Source organism: Kogia breviceps, chromosome 9, assembly GCF_026419965.1.
Source record: "Kogia breviceps isolate mKogBre1 chromosome 9, mKogBre1 haplotype 1, whole genome shotgun sequence".
NCBI lineage: Eukaryota > Metazoa > Chordata > Mammalia > Artiodactyla > Physeteridae > Kogia > Kogia breviceps.
In genome coordinates this window covers 19,978,461-19,992,604 of record NC_081318.1, presented here as the reverse complement: position 1 = coordinate 19,992,604, position 14,144 = coordinate 19,978,461, and the positions used below count along the sequence as shown (strand labels likewise).

At 38.4% G+C, this 14,144-nt stretch overlaps 1 protein-coding gene across 11 annotated transcripts in view; it reads right to left on the bottom strand.

Moving 5' to 3' along the window:
• CHCHD3 (coiled-coil-helix-coiled-coil-helix domain containing 3) overlaps nt 1-14,144 on the bottom strand; it is a 429,385-nt gene that overhangs the window by 368,356 nt on the left and 46,885 nt on the right. For all 11 annotated transcript variants that reach the window (XM_059074418.2, XM_067042128.1, XM_067042130.1 and 8 more), the window contains exon 3: nt 394-475. In XM_059074418.2, coding sequence (XP_058930401.1) covers nt 394-475 — 82 coding nt within the window. The remainder of the gene's footprint in view (nt 1-393; nt 476-14,144) is intronic.

The following is a 14,144-nucleotide window of genomic DNA, read 5'->3' as shown; positions in this document are numbered from 1 at the left end:
AGTGAGAGGCCCGCGTACCGCAAAAAAAAAAAAAAAAAAAAAAAAAAAAAAAAAAAAAAAAAAAAAAAAAGAAAAAGAAAAGAAAAAAACAGAACCTAGCCTGAGAAGTGCCAGGAGAATCCTCAACAACTACTTCTCACATATTGAAAAATCAGGGCTCAATTATTCATGCAACTAAGAAACACACAAGAAATAAAATGGTCATTTACAACTGAGTTTGGGAAGGGTATAACCTAGGGCTTTAACAAGCACAATCCAAAACCAAAAACAGCCACGTTCATACATGTTCAGCCAAATTCAAATGATGAGTCTTATTATAATCATTCCTCTCCAAAAATATTTCAAAAATATGACAAGTCTGCCAAAATCTGTCTCAAACACCATGAAGCTCACCGTTTCTGATTTTCAGATTCTTTCTTGGCCTGCTCCAATGCCAGCTCCTCAGCCACTCTTCTTTTCAATTCTTCATCAGAAACTAAAATCAATAAAGAGGGGAAGGAGATAAAATAAGTGACTTCTTTAAACAAAAGCATGAGAATACTCAGGAAGACAAAGCTGAGACTAGATCTTAATACACAAAGTTTTGCCAGCTGGTCGGTCAGTGTCTCCTTGGAACCACCTAAGCACGGTGGAAAAGACCAATTAGTGCACTTCAGGAGTAATTTAATCAAGAGTTCCCTGGTGACCTAGAAATCTCCACACCTGCCAAAAGTTATAATAAACTCAAGGAGCTGCTTACTGCCCAGTGGGACTGAGCCATTAAGTACAAATTCTTTAAAATGATGTCCTACCATTAAATTCTGACAACTGCATAGAGGGGGAGGAGAGGGTGTAAGGAAGGGACTTCAGAGAGGAAAATGACACCAAAACACTCCTACTTTGATAATTAAACATTTTTTTATTTTAGATAATTAAACATTTTAAAAAATCACTTATTAGAGAAAGAAAATCATTTGTAGTTACATTCATTTTTCCATGATTTACAAAAAAAGGGAATTTATGACTCATATTTAAAACCATATTTTTGGGAAAACGTCATTCAAATTCAAGTGCCAACAACTGGAGAGAGACAGAACAGTGCTGAGAACACGGCTGGAGCTTTCTAAATACCTAATGACTTGATCTGAAACATGTGGTCTTTCCAATTAGAAGATTTTGTACAATATGTTTTTTAAGATTCTTACAGCTATGATAGCAAATAAAATACACAAATTTTACATACTCTTTAAGAGCCTTCCATAAGAAATAAGCAAGGACTCTTTCTTCTTCACTACCCAAAACCTACTACCCAAAATTATGACCAAGAAAGCACCAGAAATACTTAAGATCTAGGAATACACACGGGACCTAACAAGTATTTCAACTGGTTGAGCCTACTGGATGGAAACTAGACAGTACTGTCTCTGCTCTTCAATGACATTTTATTTGATAATCTTGCATTCCAAGCACCTTGCCTTACAGAATATGAAAAAAATGAATTACAACAGGATATGCAAAAACTTTAAAATTTAGCTGACACTGGGCAATAACAAAGAAGATACATGAAAGGTCCTAAGGATGTCTTCTCTTAATTGTGGACTATCAGAAAACAACAAATCAAAGGACATTATCAAGAAGGTGAAAAGACAACCCACAGAATGGGAGAAAATACTGGCAAATCATACAGCTGACAAGTGGCTTGTATCCGGAATATACAAAGAATTCTTACAACAGAACAACTGAACAGAACAATAAAATGACAACAAAATTTAAAATGGGCAAAGGACATAAATAGGCACTTCCCTAAAGAAGATATTCAAATGGCCAATAACTGCATGAAAAATCACTCAACAGCATTCATCATTAGGGAAATGCAAACCAAAACTACAATGACTTACCAATTCAAACCCACTATAATCGAAAGAACAATAAAAAGTGCTGGTGAGAATGTGGAGAAATTGAAACCTTCATACATTGCTGGTGGGAATCTAAAATGATGCAGTCACTCTAAAAACAGTTTGGCAGTTTCTCAAAACGCCGAACAAAGTTACCATGTTATCCAGCAATTCCGCTCTTATCTACTGTATATATCCAAGATAACTGAAAATATGTCTACGCAAAAACTTGTACATGAATATTATGGCAGCATCATTCACAATATCCCAACAACGAAGACAACCTAAACGCTAATCAACTGATGAAGGGGTAAACAAAGTGCAGTGTATCCATTCAGTGTGACGTTATTCAGCCATAAATAGTTATGAGGTACCAATACATGCTACAACACGGACGAATCTTGCAAACGTTGTGCTAAGTGAAAGAAGCCAGACACAAAAGGTCACATACTGTATGTGCCCACTGATATGAAATGTCTAGGAAGGGCAGTAGACAAAGGAAGTAGATTGGCGGTTGCCTGGGGCGGGGGGGGGGGGGGGGGATGAAGAGTGACAGCTAAGGATACAGGATTTCTTTTGGGGGTATTGAAAATGTTCTAAAACTATCAATAGATCGTAAGATGGGTGCACAACTCTGTAAGTACTGAAAACCACTGAACTGTACACTTTAAATGAGTATTATGTTAAATGTATCTCAATAAAGCTGTAAAAAAAAAGAATACAGTGTAAATAAAGACAATAATGGACAAGGAATCAGAGAAAGAGATAAATGCTAGCTGAGGTCTGATCCCAGCTTGGGCATCAACAATTTGGGGTACCTTGGGGAAGTTACTGGCCTCTCTGGGCAGCAGTTTTCTCAAAAGGTTGCTCTAAAATGTATGTTCTCCATTTGAACTATATATACACTACGCTGCTGTTTGCCGTCTCTCCTACCTCGCAGTCTATAGCATGAGAAAAAGACAAGTGTCTGTTTTGAAAAGGTCACACAAAATTAATTAATTAATTAAAACTAGAACAGGGAACTGTTTGATTCAGGCAAATCTTAAGACTTTTTTTTCAGCATTAAACGTTCAAAATAATACAAATCCCGCTAGAGAAATTACAGACAGTGAGAGCTCAGCAAGGAGTCTGGATATGGATAGTCTTTGTTTTTCTATTAGCTAGACTTTAGATAAATCAGTCAACCTATCTGACTTTTGATTTCCTCATCCAAAAACAAAACCGGGTAGGTTACATAGGTGTCAGCTGGCTATGAACTTCTCAGCTATGCACTCTAGAAGGTGATGATTTTCACATTTTCATCTCCTTCTTATAAACAAGCAAAACAACGTGACACATTTTTTCAAGTTGTTCATAGCTGGTAGCTCTATTAGTAGCAAAAATTGAGACAAATATTTCACCCAGTTCGTATTACCTGATCAAACTATACTCTGAGGTGTACATACCAGTTAGGATCAACACACAGTCAGACCATGTGTAAAATCACACAAATTCCCCTGACTGCTTCAAACTATTGCAGCAAAATTTTTCTCATGCAAAATTCGATCAAATTCTCAATCACAATTCAACTGAATTTCACTCAATTAAAGCTAGGCTTCGGTAAGACCTTGGTGTACCAGGGTCTAAGCAGGAAGCAGTGAGATCCGTTTTCTAAGCGAGCTGATACAACATATCTTAATAGTGCATCGTATGCCTCTTACATAAGGGCTTGTTACCAGGGGAGGAGCCAAAATCAGCAGTGAGCTTTTCATGATGATGTGATAAACCTGGAAGGGAACAGCAAGGACTCCATTACCACATGGCGACCAGCTGGGTGGCTGGGAAGGCAGCCATGCAAGAGAGACTGCAGAGAAGGAAACGCAGCTTCAAGGCTTGTCTTCCTTCTCTATACCCTCCTGCCTCTCCTGTCTGCCAAGCCACATGCCATGGGGTGAGGTGGTAAATACTGATAGATAGAGATAATGGTGGTATCACCTAGGGAGGCCACGAGGGAAGGGAGAAAGATGGGAAGAGGAAGCACAAGAGATGCAAAGGTCAGGGAAGCTCCAGAAGCCACTGAAGAAGACACGCCCAAGGGACCGGCTAGTTCACATCACTTCTGGTCAGTCAAGGGACTAAAGCATAGCTGTCTCTCTAATGCTCTCTAATGCCCTAGCTACTTCTGGAAAACACACACACACACACACACACACGCGCGCGCGCGCCGCGCACACAACTTTTGGGTCTCACGTCCAAGGTCACAGCTGAAAAAGTAATTACCTTAGCTATAATGGAGAATTTAAAATAACAAAAGATAAAACATGACCAAGCATAAAGAGTTTAAAATCTAAAATAGCAATTCAAAGCCCAGGCAGGAAAATAAACCAGCGTGGTAATGGGTTTTGAGCAAATCTAAGTTTCAAGTTATTTGTTTTTCAATCAATAGAATACAGAAAACAACAATATATTTCTTCTGATAGGTCTGGTCCAAAGTGCATAAGGGAAAAAGATATACCATTTGGAGACCACTATTCAAAATGGCTTTTCTGAAAACACTCTTTTCAGCTTCAGGATCTGAACATTCTCTCAAATAAAACTGTTATTAAACTAAAAGGTCAGTGTTTCAGGATGGACTACTTTAAAAGAAGCACAGAAAGGCCAACTTTGCCTATTAGCACAGTGAGTTTCCCGTAGATCTTTGAGGACTGGCAGAGTCTGGGAAATGAGAAAAAGTAAAAACAAGAAATTTTCAAGCCATATAAATCAGGCTGGCCACGGATACCTGCAAAACTAGTTCAGGCTCAGTAAGTAGGGTTCTATAACTTTCACATAACGTACACACTTCCCTTTTAAAACGCATTAAGACAAAAGGATGCTTTCTTCACACACTTGTACTCTGTACTTGCTAAAATGTTCTCAGAAGCGATTTTAATTTTTTTCTCAATGGCAAATGTATCTCAATGAACACAAAGACTGGCATTTTGTCAGTTAGTTATAGATGATACAACACTAACCATAAAACATGTGAGAAAAAATCAAGCATTACAATTGCTTGGTTATAGCAAGTCGGCCCTAAACCCATTATTTGAAATTACTATTGAAAATAAGAAATATCTGTATTAAAAGCAGCTCAAATTTTTGTTCGTTTTTAGTAAACAACATTCTAAACAAATGTTTTGGTTAGTCCAAAGTCAGCTTTACTGACTGCCTAAGCAATCTTTTGCTCCTCTTAGCCACATTCTAAATTTCTAAGTGAAATTCTTAAGAAATTCTAAGTATCTCTAATTTCTAATTTCAGGATCAAATAAAAAACTCCTAACCTTATACTACATGATTCTTAGTATTCTTAGGAACTGTGAATACCATGGTCTTAATTCTCAGAGAAAGTGTAGCATAAATTTATTACACCTCACCTGTCTTCTATGACAATGTCCTAATTCTGTTTTCAGAAACTGCTTAAACGAGGGGTAGAGAGGGAAGGGGTGGAGAAGATGGGACACTATATTTAAGACAGCTCCTTGAATGGTAGACAGAAATGACTCCAAAAGATGAAAAGACTTTATGAATGGCTCATCATCTATGAAAAAAACAGACTGAAAATACAACCATGACTGGAGACTTACACAGATTCCCTGGACCTCAAGGGACATACCAATTTCCTTTGTACCTTTTTCCGCTATGACTTTCCCTTTCTTTCATTTTCCTAGCGTAATCCTTACAGTATAATTCCCTCCCCAATTACAGTATTTCTGAAACAATCTCCTCAAGTTACTTAATAAAAATTATTGCTTGCCTATTAGAAAAATGTCAGGTCCTTTGGGATTTTTCCTTTATTCCATTTCTTTCTGGTTTTACCATTTACTGATACATACCATGTCCAATTTTATAAGCCCTATTATTTTCATATGCTAGTTTAAAAACACCAAAGAGAACTATGAAAATCTACTCTCAGAAGAAAATAAATGTATGTAATTGCATAACACAAGCAGCAGATTTTAGATAAACACTGGACTCTGCCAGGATTGAGATAGCTGAGCCAAAGCTTACACCATAAGATACAGCCAAATTAAATTTTCAGCTCCACAGAAATATCCATTAATCTTATAATTTCAATAAATTCATTAATATAAAAAAAGCACTGATTGTTTAAAAAATAATAATGGAAGCATCCATGCAATCAATGAAATACAACACACAGTTTATCAGAAGTAAATGACTCACAGCATGTGGGCTGCAGGATAAATCTTGTCCTGCTCCTTATCTTATGAAAGGTACAGAGTTTGATGAGAAGAGTCAAAAGACGGCTAGAATAAATCTCAGGGGTTAGAAAGAAACATGTAACAGTTTGCCATTATCCATTTGTGGCACCATCTAGTTAGCAGACAAACCTGATTTAAACACACACACTGAGTGTGTTAAGTATGATGATATTCAGCTGACAATAACATTTACTATCACCTTAAGGATAAGTATCTAAGTATCCTAAGACTGCCTTCAAAAAAAATGCCATTTGTCTAGACACCTGGCAGGGTAACTGAGGCCAATTATACATTACAGCTAACGACAGTGTTGGAATGAAAATCCTTAACTGCAGTTTCAAAACCATAAGTATCGAATCAGAAGGCACCGTGTTACAGTTTGGCAACCTAAACATTAACTGTATCAGGTTAATGGCTTATTTTGTAGTATTATTGCTCCATCAGGATTTATATACCTTCATAAATTTCTAATTTGAATGGCATAATATGCAAATAATGTCCATTTTATTGTTTGCTTCACAACAAGCACTCGTGGAAACCAGCTCCACAATACATTCTATGTGAAAACAAAGATCAATACCAGACTGCAGATGCTGTATAGCAACAGACAAGCTCATCACTCATATTCTACAGTTTCCACATTTTTAAGTAGACAATTCATAAAACCAGTATTGAGAATCAGATACACCTAGTATTTCATGTCTTAATATCCTAAATAATAATTGCAAGACCTCACAAAGCCTCTAGGAAAATAAGATCTATAATTTAAATTTAAAAAATAATAATTACCTCTGGATATTGCTTTTAGATGCACAGCTTAGTTTTTTCGTTTGTTTCACAAATGGATGTATTTTGTTCACTGGAGATAAAACTATCAATTCAACAGCGTTAAGTCTCCAACCCCAAATGTAGTACCAAAACCACCCAAACCTGTTTCTTTCTTTCCAACAGTCCTGAGTGTGGCTGCATTCAAAGGCTTCTCCATAAAGACTCATGACATTCAAAGAGGACCAAGATGGAAATACAGGCAGTTCCCATCTAGCCCTGGTTTTGCCACAATTCATTTTTGTGATTTTGCTCAAAAACACATCATTGCTTTAGGCCGAAGCTGTCTCCTCTATAAAATGAGAAGCCAAACCAGAAAATCTCCAACAGCCGTCCCCTTCCACAGCAGTGTTAAATGGGACTGAATTCATGCTTGAGCCCCCCCTTCCCCTAAAAGCCCGATAACGTGAAGGTGAAAGAATAAAAGGGTCTATCGCTGACAACATATACTGCCAACTGTTCCTCTGAAGTGACGCTCAAACTCATTTGGAAAAACTGTCAAATACCCTGCAAACTAACAAAAACATCCTCTAGGCTTTACAAAGCAAAAATAAAGAGGGAAGGAAGGACGCGGTGGGAGGGGGAGCAATGCTGTGCAGGCTCTTCTAGGCATACAGGCGACGTTGGATAAAAATGTGTTAATCGTTTGATCTGTGGAGTCAAACATCAGTCATTAGGTGAAATAAGTCACCAACTTTTAGGGTAGCTTAGGGACGATTTAGAAAAAACAGCACACACTCTGCAAAATCGCATATAACGTAAGTAAACAATGTGGACTGCCACTCAAAAAGGAAATTCAAGACAAATAAGCGCCTTCTCCCCAACTCTCCTTGCCGCTGCCGCCACCACCAACCACCACCAGGTTTCTGCTCCTGTGGACCCTCCTGTACAGAAAATTGAGCCACCACCACCAACAGTATATTTTTTATAAAGGCGAGAAGGATGGGTATTCATTATAAGCTTACTGTACTGGCTACAAGGTTTATTTTAATGCTTAAGCTCAGGTTTCTATTCTCTGGTCAACTATATGAAGTTATTTTTGTTTAATTATTTTCTACCAAATCAAGTGACCTCAAGGAATACACTAACTAGGGAAATCAATCAATTCACTAGGTAGTAAATTCACATTGACTTAATCCTATGCTAGGCTTTATAAGAGATGGACACATATGGTCCCTACCATTAAGGAGATAAGATTCTGAGTTATTAAAATTGTACTTTGAGGATTTAGTATTAATGACACTTACAAAGGCGGCTGTAGTCATGGAGTATTTCGTGAAGGAGGAGGGACACAAGCAAGGATGTACATTAGACAGATGGAAAGGAAACCAAACAAAGCTTGTTTGTAAGGAAAAAAAGTATTGAAGGGCAAATTATGCTCAATTGTGAGGAGCCTTGAAAACTAGGCAGGAGTCTGGATAAGAAATATTAAGAAACAGGGCATCATGGACAGTTGTTTAAAAATGAAAATAATGGGGCTTCCCTGGTGGCGCAGCGGTTGAGAATCCGCCTGCCGATGCAGGGGACACGGGTTCGTGCCCCGGTCCGGGAAGATCCCACATGCTGCGGAGTGGCTGGGCCTGTGAGCCATGGCCACTGAGCCTGCGCGTCCGGAGCCTGTGCTCCGCAACGGGAGAGGCCACAACAGTGAGGCCCTCATACCACAAAAAAAAAAAAAAAAAAAAAAAAATGAAAATAATGGGGCTTCCCTGGTGGCACAGTGGTTGAGAATCCGCCTGCCGATGCAGGGGACACGGATTCGTGCCCTGGTCTGGGAGGATCCCACTTGCCACGGAGTGGCTGGGCCCGTGAGCCATGGCTACTGAGCCTGCACATCCGGAGCCTGTGCTCCGCAACAGGAGAGGCCACAACAGTGAGAGGCCCGCATACCACAAACAAAACAAAACAAAAAATGAAAATAATGAACATTTTGGTACATGACTCTTTGAATTATGGTTTTCTCAGGGTATATGCTCAGTAGTGGGATTGCTGGGTCATATGGTAATTCTATTTGTAGTTTTTTAAGGAACCTCCATCCTGTTCTCCATAGTGGCTGTATCAATTTACATTCCCACCAACAGTGCAAGACTGTTCCCTTTTCTCCACACCCTCTCCAGCATTTATTCTTTCTAGATTTTTTGATGATGGCCATTCTGACCACTGTGAGATGATATCTCATTGTAGTTTTGATTTGCATTTTTCTAATGATTAATGATGTTGAGCATTCTTTCATGTGTTTGTTGGCAATCTATATATCTTCTTTGGAGAAATGTCTATTTAGGTCTTCTGCCCGTTTTTGGATTGGGTTGTTTGTTTTTTTTGTTATTGAGCCGCATGAGCTGCTTGTAAATTTTGGAGATTAATCCTTTGTCAGTTGTTTCATTTGCAAATATTTTCTCCCATTCTGAGGGTTGTCTTTTGGTCTTATTTATGGTATCCTTTGCTGTGCAAAAGCTTTTAAGTTTCATTAGGTCCCATTTGTTTATTTGTGTTTTTATTTCCATTTCTCTAGGAGGTGGGTCAAAAAGGATCATTGCAGCTCTACTTACAATAGTCAGGACATGGAAGCAACCTAAGTGTCCATCAACAGATGAATGGATAAAGATGTGGCACATATATACAATGCAATATTACTCAGCCATAAAAAGAAATGAAATTGAGTTATTTGTGTAGTGAGGTGGATGGACCTAGAGTCTGTCATACAGAGTGAAGTAAGTCAGAAAGAGAAAAACAAATACCGTATGCTAACACATATATATGTAATCTAAGGGGAAAAAAAAGGTCATGAGGAACCTAGGGGTAAGACGGGAATAAGGATGCAGACCTGCTAGAGAATTGACTTGGGGATATGAGGAGGAGGAGGGGTAGGCTGTGACAAGGTGGGGGAGTGGCATGGACATATATACACTACCAAGCGTGGGATGGATAGCTAGTGGGAAGCAGCCGCATGGCACAGGGAGATCATCTCGGTGGTTTGTGACCACCTTAGAGGGGTGGGATGGGGGGGGTGGGAGGGAGGAAGACGCAAGAGGGAAGAGATACGGGAACATATGTATAACTGATTCACTTTGTTGTAAAGCAGAAACTAACACACCATTGTAAAGCAATTATACTCCAATAAAGATGTTAAAAAAAAATAATGCAGTGAAATGGGGCATTACAGGAAGTCTAATCTGGCAAAGATATGCAGATTAACTGGATGGGGAAATCGTAAAGCAATGAGTGGTTCTCAAAGCACAGCCTCATTCTCTGCCCAGCCCCACAACCCCCCATCCCCCAGCAGCATCACCTGGAACTTGTTAGAAATGCAAATATTTCAGACTCACCCCAGAACTATACGTCAGAAACCCTGCGGGAAGGGGCCCAGCAATCTGTGTGCTAACAAGCCCACAAGATTTCAGATGCTCGCTAAAGTTTGAGAGACACGGGCATAAGGGGATGAGGATACTGGCCATAAAGATGGAGTCTTAGATGCAAGGGCTTTCATGGGAAAAACTGGTCATCTGTTACTGACCGAGAGATGAAAGAGAAAGAAGTCAAAGGTGCACCCAGATGCCAGAAAACTAATACCCATGATGGTCAATTAAGGAAAGAAGGAGAGGCTGTTTGGGGAAGAAAGATAATGAGTTCAGTTTCAGACACATTCAATTGAAAGTAATGGTAGAATCACCACATGGAATTGTAGGCAATTAGATATTTGAACCTGAAATTCAGATTTGACTTGAGACTTGGCTGGAAATGCTGATTTGGGAATGACTGTTACAGATCTGAGCTCAGTGAATTCTCTTGGAAAAAAAGAAAATGTATAAAGAGAAAAGAGCAGAAGGCTAGGAATAGGCCTTAAGAATTCATCAGATGAAGGAGAGGAGACAAAGAAGGAATGGAATGGAATGGAATGGAAGAAATGAACCAAGGTACCATGTGCAGAAATGATAAACAGATTTCATCTCATGTGCCAATTCCGATCAACTGGCAGCGGCGGCCTGGGGTGCCGTGTGTAGGACTCCAAGGCCTAGTCCAGGTTCAGGAAGGAGGAAGATCTGGCAGCGTGGCTTACAATTACCTATCATCCCAGGGAGTGCATGGAAATCATATGGTTTGGGCATCAGGAATCAGTGGGAGGAGAACAACGGAAGGCAGCAATTATAGGCCTCTCTTCAAGTTTAGAAATGAAACAAAAAGGAATGAGGTGGAAAAATTATAAATAAAAGATGATTTTCATAATTGGTGGAGATCTGTGCGTGTTTGAAGGGCAGTCATAATCAATAATCTGCAACTAAATTATAAAAGACTGATGAATGCTAGTGATTGTTGCTCAAAAGTAATTTAGAGTAAAATGTATACATTATTCACAAATACCTGGCTGTACAGTAAGACAGACCAATTCACATTGACATGTCATATTTCAGTCCACCTTCCTAATTACCACATTGATGCAAGCAAGGCTCATAGCACATTTTTTTTAATGTATATTTTATAACAGTAAAACAGTGGACAAGCCTACTTCCATGGGCTAAAAAGCTTTAACCAAGACTAATGTCCTTACCTAAGTAATTTGCTTTGGTAAATAGAAAGTCAAAACTATTCCAATACTTAGGATCATAAATCATTCTTCCTTCTTCCTATTGTTATGAACTAGTGTGTGCTTTTTAGCAATAAAAACTGTATTTTATCCAAAAAATCCATTAACTGCTAATAAAATTCCTAAATTCAACTAAAATATTTAGTACTTCAAACTCTGACCAACACTATTTTCTAAGGGAGACTTTAAATGTATCTTTGCACGTAATCAAAGCCCGAGGAAATCAAAAGACTCAAAAGTCTGAAAATAAAATCTATCTTCTAATCCACCTACGGCCCTGGGAAATGTCAACTAATTCCAATCTCATGACTTTTCTTCTTTTAAATGAAAATAAAAGTTCTGACCCAATTACGGCCCTTTTTATAAGGGGGAAAAAAAAACCAGAGTCCTATTTCTAGATACTGGCCCACTACTAGGCAGCAGAAATAGCCAGAGGATCACATATAGTCAGACCTCTGGGCTTCAGTGGCTTTATTTACAGCCCATTAAGGGTGAGATGCCAAAAAGGACCTATTTAACCCACAAGCTAACCGCTGCAGAACAACGGCCTCTCCTGGGAAGTTTTAAATAAAGCAGATTTACACCCATGCTTGATTCATATTTTATTTATTGTAGTTCAAATATATTAAAACTGTGAGACAGCATAATACATATTGGTATAACACTTCTCATTAAACTATTGTGCAATACCCTGTGCTTTGTATTTTTTATTTAATTCACACTGTGATAATTAGGTCAGCCTCTCTTTTATCTATAACCCTGTTATTTTTTCCTTCATCTAAAGAATATCCACCTACTGTTCAGAAAACACTATTTCAATGTAGTCGTAAGTGGTCATAATCTCTAATAAAACAAAAATAATTCTCTGTGAGGCATTGTGGAAGCTCTGTGAATTCACTGATCACAGATGACTTCACCATCTTTAAGACACAAGACTGCGCACAAAAATTTCAAGAACAAAGGCCCTGTCCTACCTTCAAATGCAAGAATGTACTTAACCTTTTTTCTAAAAGTAAAATAACTTATCCACAGTCAAGTCAGACTGAACAGAAGATAATAATAAAAAATTTATTATGATTATATCCCTAATGATCCACAAATTTCCTTCATACCAGTGTTGTACAGAGAAAGGAGGTGGAACACTTTGTCATTCAGAAGCAGTTCATTTGTGTAACTTACACCATGTGCTATGTAAGGCCCCAGCGTGTAAATCCTTCAGAACACCTGGGATGACATAAAAGGTCCTTGTTCAGACCAGTGGTTTTCTCCCTCATCAGCCCCTATGCTGCCTTTCTGGAGCAAATATTTCGTAATACTCCCTTTACTATGCTGAAAATAAATAGATGATAATACAGACACGAGAGTTTTAATCAATATAATACCCTAAGTGTAATATTCAAAAAAGAAATAAAGAGAAACTAATTTATAATAAATAATGGCATTTTACTATGTAAATGCTCAAATCTACACTACATAACAATAAAAGGGTATGACTCTTGAGCTTATAAATTAAACCACCACAGGTGCAATAGCTACAGTTACTGCAACAGAGCAGTTAGTTGCATTCCCAGAAAATTCAGTATATCTTAAAACCACAGAAAACATACTTTTTGTTGATACATAAAACACTTAGGTTCTGGGCTGGGTAAGCAGGTTTTCAGCTGCGTGAATTTCTGATGGGACATTCTGAAATCGAGGGCACAGGACAATCGTTCAAGGGGGAAGAACTATCCAAGGCACTGCAAGATGTCTAGATCCCTGCACTGAACACCAGCAGCTCCCCCACAAATTTCCCAAATGCCTCCCTGGAAGCAGTACTTCCTCACCACTGAGCACCACTGACTTAGACCAGGCTAAAATACTCACCCTGATTTTAAAAAAAAAAAAAAAAAAGATAACCATGAGAAACCTAGCTACTTTAAGGTTTGTATGACAACTGACAGTCCCAAATAATGCACTTACAGTAATGCACTTTTCAAACACAGATAAATATTTGGAGATCACAGCAAAGTGCCTTCCTCCCATGGGATCTCTGCCTCAAGGTGCCCAAGTATTACCAGCTTCCTCTCTCTCCACACTCACCAAAATCACATTTGCCCAGTCCCACCCATACAGATAATCTCGATTTGCCTTACGGTATGCAAAATCGCTTTGTGCTAATCATCATACTGTCTATTTTTTCCCTCTCCTGATGCCTCAAAAAGTGTCACACAAGGACAAGGACTTCATTATTAATCCAATGGAAATGGAAAGTGGGTACAAATTACAGCCTAAAGACCCCAGCTCACTGTTATAATATCACAAGAATGCACAGATACAGGATGATACCCATCTACCTGAACTAGTCAAATGTATTAAGCATTCACAGACATTTTCAGATTAATGCCTTTAAGAGAACAATTTCCCAAGCACAGATTTATTTCAAGGTGCCACACTTTCCATCAAAACTATCTACATCAGATAGCTCTTGGACAGCTAAAACTATATGTTTCATAGGTGACAATATCAGAATTAATATTGAACAAACAGTTCAATAAGGCCATATCATTTTTATATTCAAAGAAAATGAGAAAAGGATTTAAAGTTATTAACTCTAAATTAACTTATAATAATTCACAGAGATTC